The 22,872-nt window shown below is 49.1% G+C and overlaps 2 protein-coding genes across 31 annotated transcripts; both read left to right on the top strand.

Moving 5' to 3' along the window:
- Positions 1 to 39: 39 nt before the first annotated feature.
- On the top strand, positions 40 to 3,743 carry jpt2 (Jupiter microtubule associated homolog 2). The gene is made up of 5 exons (XM_057014385.1): positions 40 to 242; positions 957 to 1,108; positions 1,193 to 1,344; positions 2,205 to 2,241; positions 2,396 to 3,743. Exons 1-5 carry the CDS (start codon positions 187 to 189, stop codon positions 2,689 to 2,691), a joined length of 693 nt encoding a protein of 230 aa, XP_056870365.1. The 5' UTR covers positions 40 to 186; the 3' UTR covers positions 2,692 to 3,743.
- A 2,141-nt stretch (positions 3,744 to 5,884) lies between these two features.
- On the top strand, positions 5,885 to 22,870 carry mapk8ip3 (mitogen-activated protein kinase 8 interacting protein 3). 30 transcript variants are annotated; one of them, XM_057015202.1, is made up of 34 exons: positions 5,885 to 6,888; positions 9,333 to 9,453; positions 9,718 to 9,788; positions 9,890 to 9,978; positions 10,485 to 10,508; positions 11,087 to 11,237; positions 12,085 to 12,316; positions 12,395 to 12,494; positions 12,703 to 12,821; positions 13,686 to 13,697; positions 14,170 to 14,187; positions 15,419 to 15,476; positions 15,556 to 15,708; positions 15,807 to 15,864; positions 15,936 to 16,072; positions 16,152 to 16,208; positions 16,284 to 16,454; positions 16,758 to 16,917; positions 17,203 to 17,253; positions 17,833 to 17,922; positions 18,017 to 18,172; positions 18,245 to 18,410; positions 18,531 to 18,728; positions 18,799 to 18,976; positions 19,057 to 19,176; positions 19,295 to 19,375; positions 19,461 to 19,528; positions 19,602 to 19,750; positions 19,825 to 19,993; positions 20,068 to 20,181; positions 20,711 to 20,749; positions 21,036 to 21,200; positions 21,291 to 21,437; positions 21,832 to 22,870. In XM_057015202.1, the coding sequence occupies exons 1-34, from the start codon at positions 6,583 to 6,585 to the stop codon at positions 21,954 to 21,956; spliced, it is 4,053 nt and encodes a 1,350-aa protein (XP_056871182.1). In that variant the 5' UTR covers positions 5,885 to 6,582; the 3' UTR covers positions 21,957 to 22,870. The 30 variants fall into 30 exon arrangements, with proteins under 30 accessions (XP_056871182.1, XP_056871187.1, XP_056871181.1 ...); XM_057015207.1 differs by having other exon boundaries at positions 16,791 to 16,917; positions 19,822 to 19,993; XM_057015201.1 differs by having other exon boundaries at positions 15,939 to 16,072; positions 19,822 to 19,993.
- The last annotated feature ends 2 nt before the right edge of the window (positions 22,871 to 22,872 follow it).

The raw sequence follows: 22,872 nt of genomic DNA on the forward strand, positions 1-22,872 counted from the left end.
CACCGTGCAGCCCAGCAGACTGGCAGGCAACCAATAATATTCCTCCGAGTCAGTGTCGGGTGGACTGAAATTCCTCACTCGCGAGTTTGGTTGGGCACGCGCAAGCAGCAAGGAAGTGGCTGAGCGTCCAGTTGGCATACTGACGAAGTTGTCCTCAGAAACTTGAAGGCTTAAAATCAAAGCACCATGACTTCGACCAACATGTTCCAAGGGTTGGATACTGGATCAAAACCGAGTTCAAGGTGAGGGGGAAATATGGTCGCCGAGCCTTGACGTCCACGAAAAGGAACTGCGAACAAGGTCTTGTTTCTGTAGCAGGCGGCCAGTCAAGCTATCAAGTTATTGTTCCGCGACAAATGTTAAGTGCTTTTGCAACCTCATTTTCGGCCGCAGCCGTTACGCGTAGCCTTGACGTCTGCTTCTGCCTGGAGTTGTCAAACATCTTGTCGGGTTGGTGCGAGTTTTCGAGTGTTAGCGCACTTAAGTGTTAAGTGTTAGCCTGCATGCTAACCGACCAGGCGTTGTCCGCCGCTCCTGCGGAAGTGTGAAAAGCTGCTCCGCTTTGTACCCGCTAACCGCGGCGCCATGGTCTCGTTTGTTCGGTCGTTTTAGTTTCTCCCAAGACTTGATGCTTTTTTTCCTGCGTCATCTCTTATGGGATTCAAACTTCCCCACAATCTCTGGCCTTTGTATTAAGGCGAATTTGTATTAAAGGTTTTTGAGAATGACGCTTCTTATTTGACCGCAGTTATTGTTTTCTGTGTTTAATATACAGGTCATCTTCGGGTTTTGTGTTTTGTTGTTGTTGTTGTCAGCACCCAGACAAGTTTAATTAAACATTAGCTTGGATCGCGGATCGTCTATGTTGTCCTCTACATGTGCAGCAATGCAGACCATCCAAAAATAAGTTGTAAGGGAATTGTAGATGAAGTGTTACACTGTGGTGTCTTCTGCAGGGTTTTGCGGCCTCCTGGAGGTGGTTCAAGTAACCTGTTTGGAGGATTTGAAGATGATGCGGGAGCGTCCAGAAAACCCCATAAGATGGCTTCGAACATTTTTGGGTCACCGGAGCAGCCTGAAAGTAACCCCAAACGCTCCAACCCTCCGGGTCAGAACAGCGATATTAGATTGTATTATGTCTCAATACCTGCTCTTGACTCGTTTTGGTTTTTTTTGTTGTTGCTTTATGCAGGAGGTAAGACAAGTGGAATATTTGGCGAGTCTGAACCGCGAGCTCAGCCACAGAGAAATGTGCCCCCAGGTGGACAAACCAGCAACATATTCGGAGGTCCAGAAAAAGCCCCTGTGCAAAGTCCGAGTCGAAGCCATCCAAATAAGCCAAAGGTACTGAAATAGTTCCAGTCAGCTAGCCACACATTTAGTCAGTCTCCTGTGTGGACGGGTCAGTGGTGCAAATTGGTGACCTACAAGCCTGTTCTGAAATGACCTATCACAGGTTTGAAACAGCAATAGAGCTGCAAAACCATGTGCAGGCAGTGAAATCTCTCCTCCCCACTATGGCCTTCTTTTTCATGTATTTGTAGTACAGGATAGAAGGCTAATTTGTCCATGTATTACCTGCTAATACAATGGTAAAACAAGTTCATAGATGGGACGTTAGTTTTAGCACCGGCACCCAGGAGCCACATGTCCTTTTCATTATCTGAAAGATTTCACCACAGTTGACTTTATGACAACATGTCCAAAAGGTCTATTTCTACAATCTTGGCTTAGACAGAAATCTCAAGTGGCCTTTTTTTTTCTTTTCCAAATGTTTAGTTATTTTTCTGCAAGTGAGGATTTTGAGGAGTCTTTTTTTTTCTTAATGTAGCCATTTAGTTTAGCCTTGGGAAGCTTATAAATGGTGAATTGCCTTTGAAAGAGCTTATTTGTATTTCAACTTTAGTGAACATTTCTGTGCTTCCTTTAAGTCAAGTAGTTTTCAAATAATCACTTGTTGTAACTTATTGAAGAATCACAAGCAGCATATGTTTTAGTCCCATTTTTATAACTGAAAATACGACAGCACAAATAAGATGTCTGCCATATTGCATCACTGAGCTATGGTCTGTAGCACAGAGCTGTGATCCAGCTGATTGGTTTACTGTGGGGAAGCTCAGGCCAGCCGTGTTATTGCCACTGCTGTTGCAAACGCCCGCATTTAAAATGTCCTTTTAACTGTAAAATATCTTTAAATTTCACAGGACAATTTAAGCGTGGGACCTGAGCCTCAGTCTCCAGGTGAGTTAAGCTACTTAAAAGATATTGTTTGATTTTTATTTACCCCCTAACTTCAAGTCCTTACATTTATAGTAACAAATGCAGATATCCGTTGAATTGATTCTTCATTGTGTGTATTTGAATGCCGACTTATTCCCATATTTTCCTCACCCAGCCCCCCAAGCTGTGGTCATCACACCTGAGGTGAAGGAAGAGCCCGCCCCCCCAGCTCCTACACCCACCAAAGAAGAGCCCACCCCAGTCTTGGCCCCGCCTAAGCCTAAGCCTAAGCCTGAGCCTGAGCCTGCGACCCCTGCGACCCCTGCGACCCCTCCTCCCCCGGTGCCTGTTGAAAAAGATCAGGCCGCCGAGCCGCCGAAGAATCACGAGCCACATCTGGGACCCAAGCCTCGTTCTCACAACAGGGTCCTCAACCCCCCCGGAGGAAAGTCTAGTGTGGTATTCTACTGATGAGCTAGCACGCCTCCTTATCTATGTCCATACCACCCCTGTTCTGCTCCTCTTTTAATCTTCACTCATTCCAGCTCCCCTCTCCTCACGGTCGGCCAGGCCAGAATTTCTCTCCATTCTTTCCATCAGATTTAAGATCAGATGCGTTCTTGCACTTTCGCTCCCAGTCCCTTTTTCTCCAACTCTTGTTTTATCCTCCCAAAAATGCAACTGCAATAATACAATCACCAATCAATCAGGAGGCTAGCCATTGATCACTTTGAATGTTAGTGTGCTCTTTCTTTCAGCATGTAAGTGTAGTCTGCGTTTGGACACGATTCTCACTTTTCAAACCTTATTTTTGCATCTTGAATGGTTAAAAGTGTGTCTTTGGGCTCTGAGTATTCAGATTACTTACTGTAACCAAAATCCTAGCAAAAAAAAAAGACTCGGACATTTCCGGATGATTAATCAGCTCTCTAATGAGTAGGACACAAGAAGCTAATTCAGCTATTAAAGAATTATTGGTTTCAGAGAGTATTGGTTTCAGAGACCTTATTGGATGAACACAGCATCATGTTTGTCCCTCTATCTAAAATAATGCATGTTGGACGGTAACGACAGATTGACTGTAAACTGAAGCCTTACGTCAACTCGCCTTTTCTTTTTTTATTATTTCCCCTTTTGCCTTATTAACCATTCTTCATTTCTCTCTTCAGATGCCAAAAAAAGAATACAATTGTTAATGCTTCCTTAAAAAAATTCCATTTCGATTTTAAGCGTTTATACTTTTCTCGGTCCTCATTGCTTGCTATTTGTACATGCCTCTTTCTTTTGCTTGGGTCAGGCCTTTGTTTATGTTTTAAATTAAAACGGCGGACAAGTGAACTCTGGACAAGCGCGTGGCCTGCCTGAGTGCAGGCGGGCTCATGGATAATCACCTCATCACCCACTCGACACATCAGTTGTATTCTGGTGCCAGCCTGTCCCTCTTGTGATGATGTGCCTGGCAGGCAATGAGTACAGCAGAAGAGAGAAAACCCTGTGTATTGTAATAAAGCTGTTGTTTTGCATTTAGACTTTGTCTGTTTTTGTTCCGAAAATCATGTCCCCGGTGCGCAGTGTCTGTTAAAGGCCGTGTTGTTAAATGTCAGTTCGGTGCGAGCGCAAAAAATAGTCCATCCATATTTATAGTTTGCTACAGTGATGCTTTTGTCTGCTTTACTCCTCTGGCAACGCTCTGTTAGACGCCACTGTTCAGTCAAAATGGCCGCTCTTTGCAACACTGAAACGTTTTCATCTATGCAACTGCGCGCGAGCCCTTTGAAATCAGGAAGCGGCGAAGCCAAAATAAAAGAGCTTTTATCGTATATTTGCCTCTCATTACTCCAATAGTAACTCGGGCAGCCCTGCTCACGTTGAAACAATCACACAAGTGTCGTCATCCATGCATAAATGTCAAGGAAGCCACAAATCTTCACTGGATTAATCTCCACACACCCGAACTTGTGGTTTCTTTTCCTTTTCTTTGAGTCTTTATCCCTCTTGGGGTCACGGGGAGGTTGCTGGAGCCTATTCCAGCGTCTGGTGAATGGTCTAATATGAAAGAAAACATGATTTCAGTGTGATCCCAATATTATTTGGTATTTTACGCACATAAAAACCATCTATCTTTTATGGCCATAACAAATGAATATCGGATTATCAGAATATCCTTTTGTGATTTCTCTAATTAGATTTCAGATCTGCTGTGACTACATGTGATCTATTGATCTTTCATCGTGCGTTGGACTGTAGGTGGTAGTAATACGAGGTTGCTTTATGATCTGTGAAAGGTTAAAGTCCCTTTGGAATTCAGAACATCAGCAAAATTCAATCAGCTCTTCCAGGGCCCATTATCCACATTCCCTGAACGTTTCATTAAAATCCGTTCATAACTTTTTGAGTTATTTTGCAGACAAATGCCGACTTTCACATAACTTCTTTGGCAGAGGTAATAACACAAATGCTCATCTGAATGTGTTTGCAGCTGGTCGGGACAACGAAGATACACCCAACTGTCTGCTCACTGTATTCTGGGGCAGTGAGTCCTCCTTCTACACCATTTTTGACACGCTCCGTTACCCATACTTTGTCTCCATTGTTCGCAGACAATAGTCCAGGCTGCACTTGTCTGGTTGAAGGAAAGTTTCAGGGAAAATGTTTGTTCTCGAGTGATTCAGTGATTTTTCACACTGGATTCTATCTGCTGTAGTTCTGTGTATATTCATGTCTCCCCTCTCTTACAGTTAATCCCTTACAGTCACATCCATGTCGCAGCACTTTGAAGAAGGGATTTGAACATCACGCTTCGGCGTCCTTGGTGGAGACATTTCAATGGTAAATATTTATTTAAGGAATGTGCTGCCTCCTGACGATGGCTCCCATTCTAATGTGCTCCTTGTCAATATTTACCAAAAGAACCAAACCACCATAGACAAAGCGGTGACAGTGTCAGTGTTTCACCTACAATTACATCTCTACAATAGGACAAATGTGGAGTAAACATGCTACCAAGTGTTCTATACAGTGTTTTATTAACATTTTCTGAAGTATGTTATATACTGTATATTGGGATTAAATTATACGGCCTGACTCAGTTCAGAGGAGATACTTTTGCAGAGAGATCTTCCTGTTACAACTTTCAAAATAAAACTCCAACATGTTTTGTAGATCCAAGAACTGTATCTGAGTACACAAATGAAACATTATAATTCGGAAAAACAATATGATCATGGCATAGCATTAATGATAAAGTGTTCTTATATGATGTTAAATTGTGTATCTAATATGTAATAAATCTTTAGTCTTGAAACAGCTGAATGTGCAGGATTTTAGCCTGTGGAACAAAGCCTTGAAGCCCTCAAGATGTTCGTAGCCAAAGAGCACAATTCTTATAATCTTGAAATTAAGCTCTAAACAAACCGAAGTGATGTTCAGTTCACATTTGCACCTACGGGAAGTCTCACATCTGAAAATATTTGAGGATTGCTTTGACAAGTATTGATGAGAGCCACGCACTTCACACATAACCCCCCCAAAAAGTCCAAATCAAAAGCCTTTTCTCAGCGTTAGCGTCCGACCTTTAACCTTTATTTTGAAACAGTGGTGCGAGCTTCCGGTGAAGTCTGTCCGGCTTGACCAATGACCTGCCGGTTCATTGCAGACGGTGTGACGTCAGCGGGACTCGGTCAGCTGGCTCCTCCATCAGAGCCTCTCCCACGGGGAGACATCACCAACAACGCCCGAGCCAGGCCAGCAGCGTCGGCGGCCCCATCGGAAGGTGGATCGAACATGGCACAGACGATATCTTAGTTCCGGATCGGGCGGGAGACGTGGATCGTTCGCTTATTTATTTATCTATTTATTGATGTATTTATTCTCCCCCCTGCCTGTAATGGCTGGGGTCCATGGCTGCGGCTGCTGAGAGGCAGGTGCAGTCTCACCCACCAAGGCGTCCCGATCCTCGGCATGGCCGGACCAGGGCCGAACCACAGGCCGACCCGCTGCGCGTCGTGTGAACGTCGGATGTGAGGCTCCCCCCGGGAGGAGAGCACTAGCGAGGGCCGCGGCTGGAGGCGACACAACGGGCGAGGAGACGAGAAGGGGGCGCTAAATATCCCGCTGAAACATTACGGCCAGTATTTTCATTCGGGAGCTCAAGGTTACGCACCGTCACGCACGCCCACGGCGGGGTTTGTTCCGGGGTGATGCTCCACCGTGAGAGGGACTTTTATTCATCTGATGGAAGACCCTGACTGGGTGTTTCCGTTTCCCTGAGCTGCGCCTATTCAAACCTTCCAAAAAAAAAAAAAAAACTGTTGAAGCGCATCGTCGGGATCTGGGACTCAGGAGCCGGCTCCAGCTGCCAGCATGATGGATCTACAGATAGACGAGGTGGTCTACCAGGACGACTACGGCTCCGGCTCCGTCATGTCGGAGCGGGTGTCCGGGATGGCCAACAGCATCTACCGGGAGTTCGAGCGGCTGATCCGCAGCTACGACGAGGAGGTGGTGAAGGAGCTGATGCCGCTGGTGGTCAACGTCCTGGAGAACCTGGACGCGGTGCTGACGGAGAACCAGGAGCACGAAGTGGAGCTGGAGCTGCTGAAGGAGGACAACGAGCAGCTGATCACGCAGTACGAACGGGAGAAGGCGCTGCGCAAGCAGGCGGAGGAGGTGAGTGAGGGCGGCCGGCTGCGGGGCCCTCCAGCCCACAGCTCCTGCCTATCCGTGTGGCCCATGCTGATGTTCCAACCCCCCCACCCCAACCCCAGCGCTTTTTAGATGACAATTTTAAGTCCTCCCTTAAAAATAAGAGCATCACAGTGAATAAGATATCGAGATATCGATTTAATTGCAATAATGTTCGCCTTTATCCATCACAAAGTCTCCAGTTGGGCCTGGGCCCGCTATTAAGCAACCTGTGGTTTAATGTAAAGAGTGTTGACAACTGTCACCACTACAAAACCATCACTGCCACAACCGTTTCCTGCCCCCACGTGACGGCCTGATGAAGCCTAATCAGCTGCTTTAGTCCCTCCTCCACGCCAACACCTGCGCGGCGTATCGCACGCAATATGCAAACGCCACCTGACGGCACAGCCGGGCGCTACCGGGCGTCGGAGTGATGCTCGGGAAGGGCTCTGAGGGGCGAAGGTTGCGAGCACGACTCCCGGAGGGACGGCACAGCGAGGAGGGCCCAAAAGGGGGGCGGGTGTCGGTGCTGGGCTATCCTGTTACCACCCGGACTCCACCTGCAGCAAGTCTTTTCTTCTATGCTCACGGTCCGCCGTGGGATCTGGCTGACCCCCCCCACCCCCCCCCCACCCAAAGAGGCCTCGGTATCAGTGACAGAGCCATTATAGTGTGTGTGTGTGTTTGGGGGGGGGCAGCCTTTCCTTAGTGAACCAAATGTATATTTCACGTTGGTATCCATCATAATTCCGCAGGGCTGCACAAGCCGAACATCTATGGTGCGTCTCCCTCAGATGTTCCTGGTCCTGGGGTTTAAAATGCAACTTCTGTCAGTGTTTTAGAGGCAGGAGGAGCATTTCGTGCCATTTTTTGAACTTGTCTTTTTGCATTTTCTGGGCTGGAACGACGCGCAGGCGTAGAACGACCAGTAGAGATCATTGGGTCGGTCTGGTGCTGTAACCTGATTTAGGGTTCAAGATGAGAAGCCAATAAAAGCAGGCGGATGTGAACTGAGGTCCACAACGAGAAGTCGGCAATGAGAGAAGAACAATGACAGCCGGAGGGAGGAAAAACAACAACATTGGCTCTCTTAAAGAGGCAGGGAGCAACGAGGAGCAAAGTCTCATATTTCAAGGCTATTACGCGCAAGCTAGCAGTGGACGCGGCCCTCACACATCAGTCCTTTGGACCAGGATTACAGCTATTAATTAAAAAGAACAGAAAAACTGCTCTGGGTTTTTTTTTTTTCCTCTCTGGCATCTTTTGTCATCTGAGACGTCGCAGCCTCACTCTGTATCAGTGACTGCTGAGTCGACACTCTCCAGAATGTCATGACATTAAACATCACTCGCGCGCTGCCGCTTTAGCGCGCTAAGCTCATATCGCCCGCTTTCACCTTTAATTGCATTTTAACCCAAATTAATTGGTTGATCATTATTAAACAGCAACCTTCAGTTTGATCTGGACATTTTTAAACCAATTTGCTTGGTGAGGCGTATTTTTAATATTAGTTTAAGGCCTTTTATTAATAACATGGTATTTACCGGTTGACACTTGTCATTTTGAGTTCCTTGACATTCAGGGGTTCAGGGGCAGTTCTAATTGTAATAAATTGGCCTTATTTTGACTTATTTTGATTGTCTCCAGTAACTAAAAGCTGCTTTACTCATTTCTGCGTATCCAAAAGTCTCCAGATCCACCAGCATCTGGTCACTTTGGTAGCATTTGTCTGCACGAGAGGATAGATCCTTATGGTCTAGAATGTATGTGCCATCAGCAGCCACATCATTAATAAACCAGCTGTTGTTGGACCTTCCATTAGCGTCCATACGTATCCATGTCACAACGCCGCTTCCACCATGTTTCCACCATGTATCCTTTCCCTTCAAGTCCCAGGGAAGGGAAAAATCACTCCTCTAAAGTCAGCATGAGCAGACGCTTTGCTGGAGCCACGCTTGTTAAACCATTTCAGTCAGCTTTTGTCGAGAACCAACAGGATTAATTAGTCCATTTTCCTGCTCAAACCTGCCGAGGGTGTCACAAACCAGGCCGTGTTTGTTGTCTTTCCGCGCGGCTGGATGTCAGCAGTGGTTTTGGCTAGGTGCTCCTGGGTTAGCTCTCTTCCTCTGCAGCGCGTAGCTGCCTCAGAGGAACCTCTCCGCCGTTGGGTTCGCTGCAGGATTACGGCTTTAAGGCTGTGTGGACTGAAAAGAGGCCGTATTGAAAACAGCTTTAAAAACCAGCGGGGTGGAGGGGGTTCGGCCTGTATGTTTAATACTGTGGTTCCTGTAATTTCCTGAACTCTGACCTTTCTGGGGCGAATCGTTTAAATGTATTCGACTCTGTTATAGAGAGTCACTTCTAACTGACTTAAAGCCGACATTCAAAGGCCGTTACGGTGTTTTTGTCCCCTTTGCACCCTTCAGAAATTCATCGAGTTCGAAGATGCGCTGGAAGCGGAGAAGAAGGAGCTGCAGATACAGGTGGAGTTTCTGGAGCTGCAGGGGAAGCAGCTGGAGCTGAAGACGAAGAACTACTCCGATCAGAGTGAGTAGGCAGGAGCGGGTCGGTGCCCGGGCCCTTATCTTCCCTCCAGACGCACACATGACGGAAGACGGTGCTATTTTAGTTGTTTGGGGAAGCTGAGTCGCTGTAGTATTTTTAGATTATGACACAGGATTTTTCTTTGGCTGCTTAGTTTTTGCTTTTTCGCCTTGAACCGTTCTTGATTTAGTCCGGTTGAGCTCCAGAAATCTCAAAAGGAAAGTCTAGTGCGCGGAAATGTGACGCAGTTCTCTCTCTGGCCTCCAGTCGCTCGGCTAGAGGAGCGAGAATCGGACATGAAGAGAGAGTACAACGCTCTCCACCAGCGCCACACCGAGGTAAAAACCATTCCGTTTGGCCGTTCGAGACTCCGAAGAGGAGAATCGGGGGTTGTTGCATCAACAGGGATCCTTCATCTGTCCTTTTCTCCTCCTCACAGATGATTCAGACCTACGTGGAACACATAGAGCGCTCCAAAGTCCTGCAGACGGGCAGCAACAGCCAATCGGAGACGAACTGTGGACGAACGTGAGTCGTCGTCCCGCCGTTGTGATTCACCGTTTGAATGCGTGCTGAGCGTGACAGCAGGAGGGGGCCAGGCCTCGGGAGCCTCGGGAGCCTTCCGGGGTCTAAATACGAAATAGTCCCCTTTATCCCCCCCGGTTGTGAGAAGAGTCCGAGGCGGCGGGACGTCTGTTGCGTCTCCTGCAGCGGCGCCAAAGATTAAATCCAACAACACCAACAAAAAAAGAAGGCGGCTCTGCTGTTGAGAGGAATCCTAATCCTTTAAGTTCTCCTCCCAGTTTAAGACAGAGGCCCCTGAACGTGGCCGCTGGCCCCTGTGAGCCGGTCTGAGCGGCTCGGTGCGGAGTTTAGACCAACGTGGGTTGGCCGGCGTGATCCGTCTGCGTGTGTTCGTCCACGTTTCACGCCACCTTCTTGTCTGCTGTCTCTCTCTAACGGTGTCTGTCTGTCTGTCTGCCTGCCTGTCTGTCTGTCCCGCGGGGTTGATGTCTGTGCGGCTGTTTGCACAGTCAACGTCACACATGGAAGAAAAGGTAAATCCACAATGGTCTCGTCATCCCCTCTTCCTCCTCCTCCTCCTCCTCCTCCTCCTCCTCCTCCTCCTCCTCCTCCTCCTCCTGCCCTGAATGTGAATCTGACTGAAGGACCATTGGAAATGTAGACTGATTTGCACTCGTGTGTGTCGTTCTATGAAATATGTTTCCTCTCCTCCCTGCAAGTGCCTGACTGAAGAACGGATCTGTGTTTGCTCCGACGACTGCATGCCCCTTGTGCGACCCATAAATCAGCGCCCGTCCTTTAAACTATGTTCCTGTTGTGCTCCGTGTCGGAGATCTTGACTATATCAGGACCGTTCCTCAAATCTAAAAGGAAGGAGTTGAAAGACACCCATTCCCGTTCTTGTTAAGAAAATTAAGCATTTAGCCTAGCAAGTATGAAGCTAGCTAACAACATTTGCCCTTTAGTGTTCTGCATCTTGATATTTACCGTATTAACTTAACGAGGAGTCCTCTGCAGCACGTGCATGTCCCCTCGGGATGTAACGCTGCTGCTGCTGTTGTTGTGTTCCTGGGATGCGTTCTCTCACAATATTCTCCGTCTCTTCTGCCAGCAGCAAAGCGGAGCGCCCGCCGTCGCTGAGCTTGTACGCCAACATCGAGGGCATGGTACGTGGGGGTCTCGGGGGGGCTAGGATCACGCCCGGGAAAGACATCTGGCAGGTCAGCGAGCTCGGCCGGTCCACCTTCTGCTCCGCCTATCAGGTGGGAAAGACAGCGGCCCTGTCTTCCTCCATGATCATGGGGAGTGGGAGGGGGAGGTGGAGCCGCCCTGCTGCCCGTCCCGCTGGCCACGCCCACACGGACCGCCAATCGGGGCGACCTGTTCTGTCGCCTCGCTTCAAACGTTATCTTCTCTGGTCAGATTATGGATTGTTACTGCTGACAAATGTCCCCTCAAGTCTTTACAAACGACAGGTCCCAGGTCGGGTGCTAATAATACTATTAAACCAAAATAAACTATTATTTTTACTTGTTCTGTTAAAACATATCCCAGTTAAGGATTTTCCAGACAACCGTAGGCTGTTTTGATGAAGCTTTAGTTGCAAATTCCCGCCCTCAGCTCCCCCTGGAGTCCAAGTTGCCGTCGCTAAAACTTTCCCTATGTTCCACAGCTGTATGGTCACATATTCTGTCATACATAGCTAATAAAACTGGGGTTTGGACCTGAATATGTGGTTCCCCCTGTCCCACAACAGGTTTGTTTCTCTTCGGATGCTAATGTTAGCTTTGGTGAGCTACCCAAAATGAGTGGGGCGACAGTGATTGGAGCTTTTCCCCATTTTTTCCGTCACAATCCGACAAACAGAATCCTTTCACGCTGCTTCGTCCCCGTGAGTCCTGGGCTCCATCAGTGAGTTCAAAAATGACCTGAGCTTTGAAAACGAACTGAACGTTACCTCAGAACAGACTTTACAAATGTAGAATAACTTCTTTTTGATGATTTCACTCGAGGGTCAAGAAAATATAAGCTAGTTATTTCAAAGTTATTGTGTTAAAAGAGGGCTCCAGTGCGACCCTTCCCTGTCTCACACCTCTGCTCTCTCTGAAGGAGGACGGGTCCGAGTCCGACTCGGTGGCGGCCACCCCCAGCAGCACGAGCAGCAAGTCCAACACGCCCACCTCTTCGGTCCCCTCGGCCTCCGTCACCCCCATCAATGAGGGCTTCCCCCCGCACGCCGACTTTGATGCGACGCGGGCCGGGAACTGCAGGAAAAGCGGCAAGCGGCTCAGCAGGAATATGGAGGTGCAGGTCTGCCAGGAGACCAGGAACGTCAGCATCGGTGAGCACAGGCGCCGCGGATGCGGCTCCACGTGTTCGACATGGCGCCGGCGTGTCAACGTGACCTCTGTGTTTCCAGGTATGGGGAGGGACGAGTGGTCTGAGTTTCAGGAGATGATTGACTCCACTCTGGAACTGGACATGTGTGTGGACCCGCGGGTGTACGGAGGAGGAAACAGGTACAAACACTGTCCTCTTCTCCTTATTATCAGTTGAAAACATCCCTCGCGTGTGTTTGGTTGATGCGACACAGCTGTGTGATCAGCGAGGCGTACCTGCTGTGTAGTGTAGGCTTGTGTGCAACCTTCTCAGCTAATCTTGGCTTAGCTTCCTTGCTTTGCCCCGTTCACGGCTGACGTCTGATGGAGTCCAGCGTGTGTGTTTCAGCCCCTCTCAGGGCATAGTGAACGAGGCCTTCGGCATCAACACCGACTCTCTTTACCACGAGATCAAAGACGCCAAATCGGACATCATCGGTGACGTGGACGCCGGCGCGGAGCTGCTGGGTAGGAGCGCCACTCTCCTGCCTCTTCTCCTTACTCTGTTTCACTCTCTTGAAGACGGAGGGGGATCAGTTTTTGAGTCCTGTTTGGTTTGACGGTGTTTAAAGGAACGACCTGCTTTGATGAGGCGTGAGTCAAAGGTGGACGTACGTGCGCGCAGGTGTCGCTCTGCTTGCGCAGGCCAGGAGCTCCGCGCGAGCCTGTGTGACCGCGCCGCTGCACCGATTCTGACTTTTCTTTAGTTAATTTTGACTTTGCATGGCTGAAGCTACGAAACACTCCATGCCAGCAGCTCATTCCTTGTCTCATTTGAAAAATAAGAAAAATAAATAAAAAGACAAAGCCCTTCTGTGGCTCCATGCAATCTTTACTTTTAGTTGCTGCTACTTTTCCCCCTCCAAGACACCCGAAATGCAGCTAATTTTAAACACAAAGTCTGAATATTGCTAGTTTCACAGAGATATCCAAGTACACCACGTTTAGTTTAGGTTAGGCTCTGTTTCAGACCAATAGCTACTGCTTTGGTGTCTGATCTGATTCTGATCTGATTCTGATATCTTTCTATCACATTTTTAAGCCTAGCTAGATAAAAGGCACCTGTAGAGCTCAGACCTCTGTCAAACAGTTCATTTCCCCACGTTGTGCGACACCTGTAGCCTACAGTCATGAAAGTCCGTTCTTAACTTTTCGATTTATCTAGCTCACAGACAGACAGACAGACAGACAGACAGACAGACACCGGCTATCACGTAACCTTGGCGGCGGTAATGATGGCGAATAGACTTTTAAAGCTTCTTGACCATCTTTCAATGCCTCACCCTTTTTTCTTTCTTCTCCTTTTATGTGTTTCTGTTGGTGACACCATAGGAGAGTTCTCAGGTGTGTATACCAGCATGCTGTTTTTACTTTAACACTTTTGACTCCTTGTTGCAGCGTAAACCTCACAGCTAAGGTAAACCTTAAACAGATACTTATTTTATAATCAGGGAAGGTACGTAAATAGATTAGAATCCAATTTCATATGCAGGAAAATTGTATTTTGCCCCCCAAAAAATTGTTTTAAAGTCACAGCGATTATGACTCATTAATTGTTTTGTTTTTTTTAAAGAATCTGGATCAGACTCCTGTCATATTGATTAAAAGTGAAGCCGAAACTTTTGCTGAGACTTTAAAACTAAGATTCTCCGACACATCAGATCAGCCAGCGCAGCAGCTTCTGTGTTCTTCACCCTCGCTGCTCTTCCTCAGAATAATTAATGCTTATTAGCGTCCTCTAACGTCTCCCCCCCCCCCCCCCCCCCCCCCTCAACTGTGGGCTTTCTCCCTCTCATCCTCCTTCTTGTGCCTCCAGTCCGCGATGATTTCTTCGGTAAGGCGCTCCTTGTCTGCGCTCACTTGTCCACCGTTCGCTGTTGCATCCACGTCCATGTTTGTGCTTTTATTTGCTTTTGTTTTTGCTTCATCGCTTCCGTTTCGCATCGTTTTTTTATCTTTTTTTTGTATCTTGCTATGGAAAAATATCCATTTCCCCAGAAGTGAATGCAGCATAATACTGTTGTAACGATGCCAAAAGTCACCGAATGCTCGAATTTGTTTTACATTTTTATAAAGTTGCAGTTCCTGATTTGACCGTGTTTTCATTTTAACTGTTGCCAAACTCAACTTTATAAAAATGAACATTAAAGCAGCACCAGGCATCTGTAAGTCAAAGTTAAGCACTCCTGTTAGCATGTTAGCTTTGGTCTTTTTACATTTCTAGAGGTGATAATCTTTCACTTTTTAACACACAATAATTAAATATTATTGGATGTATAACTTTGGAGGGTCCTGGTTCAGCTGGTCACCATCACATCTGCTGGAAGCAGATTCTTGTAAGACTCTTGTAGCATCTATGTAAATATTTCCTACATTATTTCCCCACTTTCTGTGTGTTGTCCCTCCACACATTCATAATGCTTCAGCTTTTATCCAAACACCTGTAAACCAGTAAAGATCTGCTAAAAAACTGCTCCGTGCCTTGAGGTTGTAGCTTGTGCACATATTAGACCTCTAAATGAACTAACAGTCACTAGCTCCAGTCCAAAAGACACAATCTAGCGCCACCTATATTTTAGATTGTTTCATCTTTAAGCTCGTTTAGCCCCCACAGTTACATTAGGAAGTGGAATCTGAAACCAACAGATTTTTTCACCATGTCCAACATTCTTTTCCTGAAATGGCGTCCTCGCTTCTCTTCTGTTGCACACCGCCTGCTGCTCGTGCTGCTTCTCCGTCTCGGCGGCTGCTTGTGTGACAGCACAGCCGGAGTTGAGCGGTCAACACCGGTCCTGTGGGCCGTGCGTCTGTGGATCCGGCTAGTGATCCAACGACGTCACAACCCTTCCTTTTCAACCTGGCCAAGCTGCCTTGTTAACACGAGCGCTTCGTTTTTCACCTGTTGTGGAGGTCAGCGACGCCGCCGTTCCACAACAGGGACTCACTGAAGCTGGTCTGAAAAGGCAGAAATCCCCCCCCAGAAGCCATAAAATCACTGGTTTTAAAGTGTTTTGAAATGCTATAATCTCTGGTGAGTGAGGGAGTTTTAAACGTGGCTGTTCCAGGGATGGGCAAGGAGGTGGAGAATCTGCTGGCCGAGAACAAACAGCTCCTGGAGACCAAGTAAGAGGCGGCGAGACTTCCAGCACGCGCTTTGTCCTCGCGCGACGTCTCACTTCCTGGTTCTCTCGGCCCCCGACAGAAACGCTCTCAACATTGTGAAAAACGACCTCATCGCCAAAGTGGACGAGCTGTCCGGGGAGCAGGAGGTGCTGAGGGAGGAGCTGGAGGCCGTGAGGCAGTCCAAGAGCAAGGTGGACGCCCGAGTGAAGGAGCTGGAGGAGGAGCTCAAGAGGTGAGCAGAAATGAACCTTGAGGATGACGAGGACGGGTTTTAATGCCGCATCGCCCATTTCCGATCATTTGCTTTAATCCCTCCTCTTCCTGCTGCAGGCTGCGAGCCGAGGCGCTCGGAGCGTCGCGGGACTCCAAGGATGAAGGAGGCGAGGAGGTTAGTGGAGTCTGGATCTGTGGTCAGGAGGTCGGAGCGTGGCGTTAACACCCCCGCCCTGCTGTGTCCAGCAGGAGGGTGACATGACGCTGACGCAGCGGCGGCGGTTCACGCGCGTGGAGATGGCCCGGGTGCTGATGGAGAGGAACCAGTACAAGGAGAGACTGATGGAGCTGCAGGAGGCCGTCCGGTGGACCGAGATGATCAGGTGGGCGCACACGGTTCGGATCCCAGACCTGAGCACGGCCGGTTCAGCGCGGCATGCTGACATTTCCCTCTCTCCTCAGGGCGTCACGGGAGAGTCCTCAGATTCAAGAGAAGAAGAAATCCACCATCTGGCAGTTGTGAGTCGCTGCTCCTGTCCGTAGGGGAGCGGGAGAAACCGGCCATCTAAAAACCTCTTCTCTTCCTGCCACCAGCTTCGCCCGTCTCTTCAGCTCCTCGTCCAGCCCTCCGCCCGTCAAGCGTCCGTACTGCAGCGTCAACATCCACTACAAGTCGCCCTCGCCGGCCGGATTCTCCCAGCGGCGCAGCCACACCATGTGTCAGATCTCCACCTCCAACCGCACGCTGGAGTTCTTCCCTGAGGAGTGAGCCCTCCTCGCGTCCCCTTCCCCGTCACCCGCTGGCTTGTGGCGGCTGAGAGCAGCAGTGCTGCAATATTTTGCATCTTTATCCGTGGAAAACTGTAAAATGCGGCTTCTTTTCCATCAGAGTCGGCACCGACGCGCTTGGCTTGAGCTAAACCTCAGTCTTAAACACACTGCTTGATTTTCTTTGCGCTCCTCATCCTGTCATCTCCCCATGGTTCCGCTGCTGGCTGGCCAGGCTGCTAACGCTTCGCTCTCTCCCGCCCCCGCCCCGCCCCGCCCCGCCCCCTCTGCCCTTTGCAGATTGGCCAGTAACGGCGTTGCGTCTCTCCTCAGCGACTCGGCGGTGCTGGCCCGCCGGGAGCAGCGGCGCGAGCAGTACCGGCAGGTCCGCGAGCACATGCGCCGCGACGACGGCATCATGCAGGCCTGCGGCTGGAGCGTGCCCTCACGCCTCAAACAGGTACGCCGTGGGAGGGGCTCCGAGCACGCTGGGCGCTCCCCTGTCTCAGTCCGAAAAAATGTGTGATGCCGAATTTACGCGGAACCGCAGCGGGATGGGAAGAAAAGCGTGGCGCTGCGTCATCTGCCTCAGTCAGGCAGTTGGAGAGACGTCTTTGAACCTTTGAGGCCCCTTCGGTTCAGCTTGTACTTCAAATTCCAGCATTAATGTGCTTCCGTAGCAACAAAGTGTGTGAAGTGGTTAGCGGGCAGGCGGGCAGGTCGAGCTAACTCTGATCTCCTGCAGAATGGTGGTCAGACGGACAGCGCTCAGGACAGCCCGCTGAAGAGACAACAGGCAAGTGAGACCGACAGAGCCCCGGCATGCGGCTTCCCCTCCTCCTTAACTTTCTCCCTGATGTCCTGAAATATCAGCAGATGTTTATTTAAAAGAGCAACAATAATCATATAACTCAACATGAACGGAATCGTTCATGTTAAGTCTGACTTCAGAATAAGGAATGCATGGAAATTTGCACGCACACACACATACACGCACTCTTCCTGGCTGCAATATTGCGACCTTTAACCTTTACCACCTCTGTCTGTCTCAATCTGCCTCAACCTCGACATCCTGGACTTTTAGTATTAACTTTTTGTATCTTCCTTAAAGGAAAAACCCACTCTTGGCATTTCCAGTTAGACGGTAAACGCCGGTTTCTATCTGAAAACATCCATCTCAATATTTAACATAACAAACAAATGTCTGCAGCCTGACAGGCTGGTGATTCCAGAGGGGGTTTTCCTTTAACGGCTGCTGTTTATGGACCATACGTGTACACGTGCACATGTAAACCGTGCTAAAGATGGGTGGAACCAGACAGCAACTCTTGGCTGATGTCATATATGCTAACGCCTTCTAACGCCGCCTTTGTAGACCACTAATGAGAAGGAGGACAACCGCATGAAGAACGTGCCCGTCCCGGTCTACTGTCGCCCCCTGGTGGAGAAGGACCCCAACAGAAAGGTGGGGCTTCTCTCTTTGCCGAACAGTAATTCCAGCGTTGTTGATGTTTGTTGCATAAATGCACACGTGTGTGTGTGTGTGTGTGTGCTTGCAGCTGTGGTGTGCTGCTGGGGTTGATTTGACCGGCTGGAAGGTCTGCAACCAAGAGTTGTCACTGAATAAAGCACTTTCGAGCAGCGGCGACCCTCTGAACGCCGAGGAGGACGGCCCAGGCAAGAGGAGCAGCCACAGCTCGCCAGAGAAGAAGAAGGTAGTTTAAACACAAATGCGCGTCCTCGACGTTCCCCAGCCGTCTGTTCATGCTTCGCCGCCTCTACTTTAGTCGAAGGAGCTGCAGGAAACCGACACTATGAGCAGCCGTGTGTGGATACTCACCAGCACCCACTCCGCCAGCAAGGTGGTCATCATCGACGCCAACCAGCCGGGCTCTCTGGTCGACCAGTTCAACGTCTGCAACGCCCATGTCTTATGCATCTCCAGCGTGCCAGGTGACATTTACGGTCTCTGTCGTCTGTTGGGTCAGTACGAGTGTGTTTGCATGCAAACCTGTGCGTGTGTGTGTGTGTGTGTGTGTGTGTGTGTGTGTGTGTGTGTGTGTGTGTGTCCAGCTGCCAGTGACAGCGATTATCCCGCCGGTGAGATTGTGTTGGACCCGGGTGATGGGGGCACGGGTGCAGGGGACGACTCTGGGAGCGTGGAGGGCATGCTGTCGGGGATCACTCTGGTCGGCTGTGCCACTAACTGCAGCGTCGCCCGTAGCAACTGCTCCTCACGCACCGACACTCCTATCGTGGACAAAGGACAAGGTGGGAGCTTTTTCTGGGCACTTAAAATCGTAAATGCCGGCTTGTTTCCTCAGTACTGGTTGATCTTTAGCACCCACGGCGCCGCCCATCAACGGGAGGATTCAACCCGCACAGTCGGCCGAGGAGGCCACGGAGGCCACGGAGGTTCCCGAGACCACGGCCAGCCACGCAGAAGTAGGGCCGCCGGGGCCTTTTACCGAGCATGTCTTCACCGATCCCCATCCTCGTCCAGTAGATGGTTCAGACAGGTTCGGACCTCCGCGTCAGTTGTCTGTGAAGAGAAATGTACAAGCGAATCGCTGACAGTGTCAATCGCCTGTCCTCACAGACACACGGGGCTGTCCAAAGAGGAAACATCTCACCCTCCAGACTCGGAAAACGGAGGCGAAGAAGCCAAAAACTACAGCAGCGCGGCTCCCACCATGTGGCTCGGAGCCCAGAATGGCTGGTAGGTTCCGCTGTAGCTCCACAACCAATCAGAAACATGCTAACATCTAAAAGAGATGAGGGATTTTCTTCTTCTCTGAAAGACGCACAGCCCTGAAGTGTCTCTGTCCTTCATTCAGGCTGTACGTCCACTCAGCAGTCGGGAACTGGAAGAGGTGCCTCCATTCCATCAAACTGAAAGACTCTGTGCTCAGCCTGGTGTAAGTGACGGTGAAACGCCGAGGGGGTTGTTCTTTTATGGGTTTGGGCTGATCCAACCGTCTCCCTTCTGTCCTGTAACTCCAGACACGTGAAGGGCCGCGTGCTGGTCGCCCTGGCCGATGGAACCCTCGCCATCTTCCACAGAGCTGAAGGTATTTGTGGTTAAAAAGCATCAGAAGCTCGGAAGCCTTTTTCTGTCAGCTTACGTAGCTTCACGCTCATCAGATGGACAGTGGGACCTGTCCAACTACCACCTGATGGACCTGGGCCGTCCTCACCACTCCATCCGCTGCATGGCCGTGGTCCACGACAAGGTCTGGTGCGGCTACAAGAACAAGATCCACGTCATCCAGCCGAAGAGCATGCAGATCGAGGTGAGTCCCCAGCCCGCCGCGGCGGCTCTCGCGCGACGCAACCGTGGTAACGAGCTTCTGCTGCCCCGTAGAAGTCCTTCGATGCCCACCCTCGCAGGGAGAGCCAGGTGCGTCAGCTGGCGTGGATCGGCGACGGCGTGTGGGTGTCCATCCGCTTGGACTCGACCCTGCGGCTGTACCACGCCCACACGCACCAGCACCTCCAGGACGTGGACATCGAGCCGTACGTCAGTAAGATGCTGGGTAAGAGCGGAGGCAGAACCCCGTCAGAGGCCAGGGAAGATGTCCTCACCGAACGCTGCGCTTGTCGTCTGCAGGCACCGGCAAGCTGGGCTTCTCTTTTGTCCGGATCACGGCTCTGCTGATCGGCGGGAATCGTCTCTGGGTGGGAACTGGGAACGGCGTGATCATCTCCATCCCACTGACAGAGAGTGAGTGACCTCGTCACAGTTGACATTTTCGATTTGAAGACAGATTTGGGTCTGATGCGAGCTTAAAGGGCGCCGTTAAGCTGTGCTAGCCTTTGGGCTCTCATAAAGTTAGTTCAGTTTACTTTCAATAAACAACTCACAAACAAATCACTCAGTTATAGGTTAAAAGGCTGTTAATAGATCGTAAAAAGCCTTATAATTCCTCTATGAGTCTCAATGTCACATTAAACTCTCATAGGTTATTAATGTATCACTCATACCATTATATATTAAGCACTATTATCTTATGTAACTGATCTTTAAAACTGGAATTTGTGAAGCTGGTACAGGATTAGCAGGTGTTGCACGACTGTATTCTCCTCCTTCTTTCCGGCTCGAGCACTTTGTCTTTGCTCCCAGACCCGCTCGACCCCGGCAGCACTTTTCACTGACGATCTTCGCCGTAACTCTTACTGTCCTCTCTTCCCTCTTCCTCCTCCTCCTCCTCCTCCTCCTCCTCCTCCTCCTCCTCCTCTTCCTGTGCTCGTAGCTGTGGTCCTGCACCGGGGACAGCTCCTTGGTGTGAGGGGTAAGTGGGAGCGTTCCCTCCCTCCTGCTGAAGTCATCCGCCTTTTCTCACCTGTGCAGCAGACTAAACCTTTTTTATTTATTCCATTGTTGATTTTGTTCCTTACGTGTGAACAGGGCAGGGATTGACTCATTGGTTGCTTTGCATGCCTTTTCTCATCATGATTTGTTTCATCAGTGACCAAAGGGTGTGTTTGCCTGTGTCAGATCCACTGCATGAATCTGCTGTATTTTAACCACAGATGCTTTCCTTTGGCAATAACACCTTTTGTGTATTTTCTCCACAGCCAATAAGGTGTCGCCGACATCGGCCAGTGGAGTGATCCACGTATATGGGGACGACGGCTCAGAGAAGAGCACCGGCAGCTTCATCCCCTACTGCTCAATGGCGCAGGCTCAGCTCTGTTTCCATGGACACCGCGATGCTGTCAAGTTCTTTGTCTCAGTACCCGGTAGGCACCGAAGATAATTTGCCATAATTTCGCAGACTTTATAAAGATCCAGAATCTTGAATCTGGTTTTGTGATGTGTGCACGTGACAGGCAACGTTTTAGCCACCTTAAATGGCAGCGTGCTGGACAGTCCATCGGAGGGTGAGGGCTCAACGGCACCCCAAGAGACGGAGGCTCAGAGTGTTCATAACGTGTTGGTGCTGAGTGGAGGAGAGGGTTACATTGACTTCCGTATAGGTGAGCACATCTTACCATTTTGTTGTTGTATGTGTGGAGTTGTGTATTGACTTAAATTTCAATAGCTGTTATCTATACAAATGAGGGTTAGTTGTTTTAGGTTATCAATATTACATCTTCTTACTTTGCTGTCTTCATGCCAAATTATTGCATTTGGTGCCATCATGCGGTCACTTTGGAGAACTGCATCACAAGGCCGTCGAAACCTTGCAGTACTTCATAGTTACCACTGGGTGTCACTGTACACTCCGTTCGGTGTACCGTGAACGCGACATTAAGGCCTGATTTTAGCAATTTAAGCCATTTTAAAGACCATTTTAAAATGAGATTTGGAAAAACAGAATAGTAAATGCAAAAAATAAACTGACCTCTTCATTGTGGATTCTTTTTGCAGGAGATGGAGAAGATGATGAGACAGAGGAAGGAGAGAACACAGGAGTCACTCAGATGAAATCTTCTTTGTGCAAGGCTGAACGGAGTCACATCATCGTCTGGCAGGTGTCTTACATCCCAGAGTGACACCTGGATGTGCTTTAACCCCTCAGCTACAGCACCCTTCCTCCAGAAGCACCTCTGTCCTCCAATGCTTCCAGCCACCCTGATTATGTAATTATCCCAGGTCATGTAAAAGCCCCCTTCTTGAACCTCTGTGACATATTTTATTCATTGTAACTATTATATCCCTGTCACTCGGTAACTTTACTACCTTGTAAGTACTTCATCTGATCTAGTAATCTATCACCATGTCCCACCCAGGGCATTATGACTATCCTTTATGAGCCTTGCAAACCCTCATCATAACTACCTCCCTCTTCTCTACCATCCTGTAGCCATACTGTATCTTCTGTATTGACCGCAGCTGTCCCGCATCTCTCCCAGTGACTCCTCCTTGTCCTCCTCTTGGTTTGTCATCGGTGACGCTTCCTCGTCCTAAATTGAAGCCCAGGGCCCTAACATGCCACCCAAAACAAACGACAAAAAAACAGCATGTACAGAAATGTGACGAGACTGAAATGTGTTTCCATGAAGCCAGCCAATCAGCAAGTGTTTATCGACCCGTCTTTGTGTTTGTGAATGAAGGCTTTCAGGTTGTAGTGGTTATGTAAAATAGAATTATGGGTAAAATGTTTGCATCCAGTCTTTAAAAAAAATACAAAAAAACACCCCAAGTAGTGAAATCTTTTCAATGTACAGTTCAAGACCAGAATGGTTTAAATGTCAGTTCTAAATCAAGTCCATGGGGGTTCTGTTCGAGTCATTCCTCTCTTCTGATTGGCTGGTAAGACATGCAGCGGGGCATGTCTTCAAATGTACAGGGATTATTTTAATCTCCACACTAAGGCCTGTTTTCTTTGTTCGATATGGAAATTCATGCATCGATCGCTGTGTGGAGTTAATATTAAACATAATTGTGTGCTGAAAAAAAAAGAAAATG

This window comes from Takifugu flavidus, chromosome 18 (assembly GCF_003711565.1).
Source record: "Takifugu flavidus isolate HTHZ2018 chromosome 18, ASM371156v2, whole genome shotgun sequence".
Taxonomy (NCBI): domain Eukaryota; kingdom Metazoa; phylum Chordata; class Actinopteri; order Tetraodontiformes; family Tetraodontidae; genus Takifugu; species Takifugu flavidus.

Coding starts and splice junctions, on each gene's coding strand:
- jpt2 (XM_057014385.1), top strand. CDS start 187: ATGACTTCGACCAACATGTTCCAAGGGTTGGATACTGGATCAAAACCG. Junction 243..956: donor GGATCAAAACCGAGTTCAAG/GTGAGGGGGAAA, acceptor TGTCTTCTGCAG/GGTTTTGCGGCCTCCTGGAG. Junction 1,345..2,204: donor GCCATCCAAATAAGCCAAAG/GTACTGAAATAG, acceptor TAAATTTCACAG/GACAATTTAAGCGTGGGACC.
- mapk8ip3 (XM_057015199.1), top strand. CDS start 6,583: ATGATGGATCTACAGATAGACGAGGTGGTCTACCAGGACGACTACGGC. Junction 16,455..16,757: donor CTGGAGTTCTTCCCTGAGGA/GTGAGCCCTCCT, acceptor TGCCCTTTGCAG/ATTGGCCAGTAACGGCGTTG. Junction 19,376..19,460: donor GACTCTGTGCTCAGCCTGGT/GTAAGTGACGGT, acceptor CTGTAACTCCAG/ACACGTGAAGGGCCGCGTGC.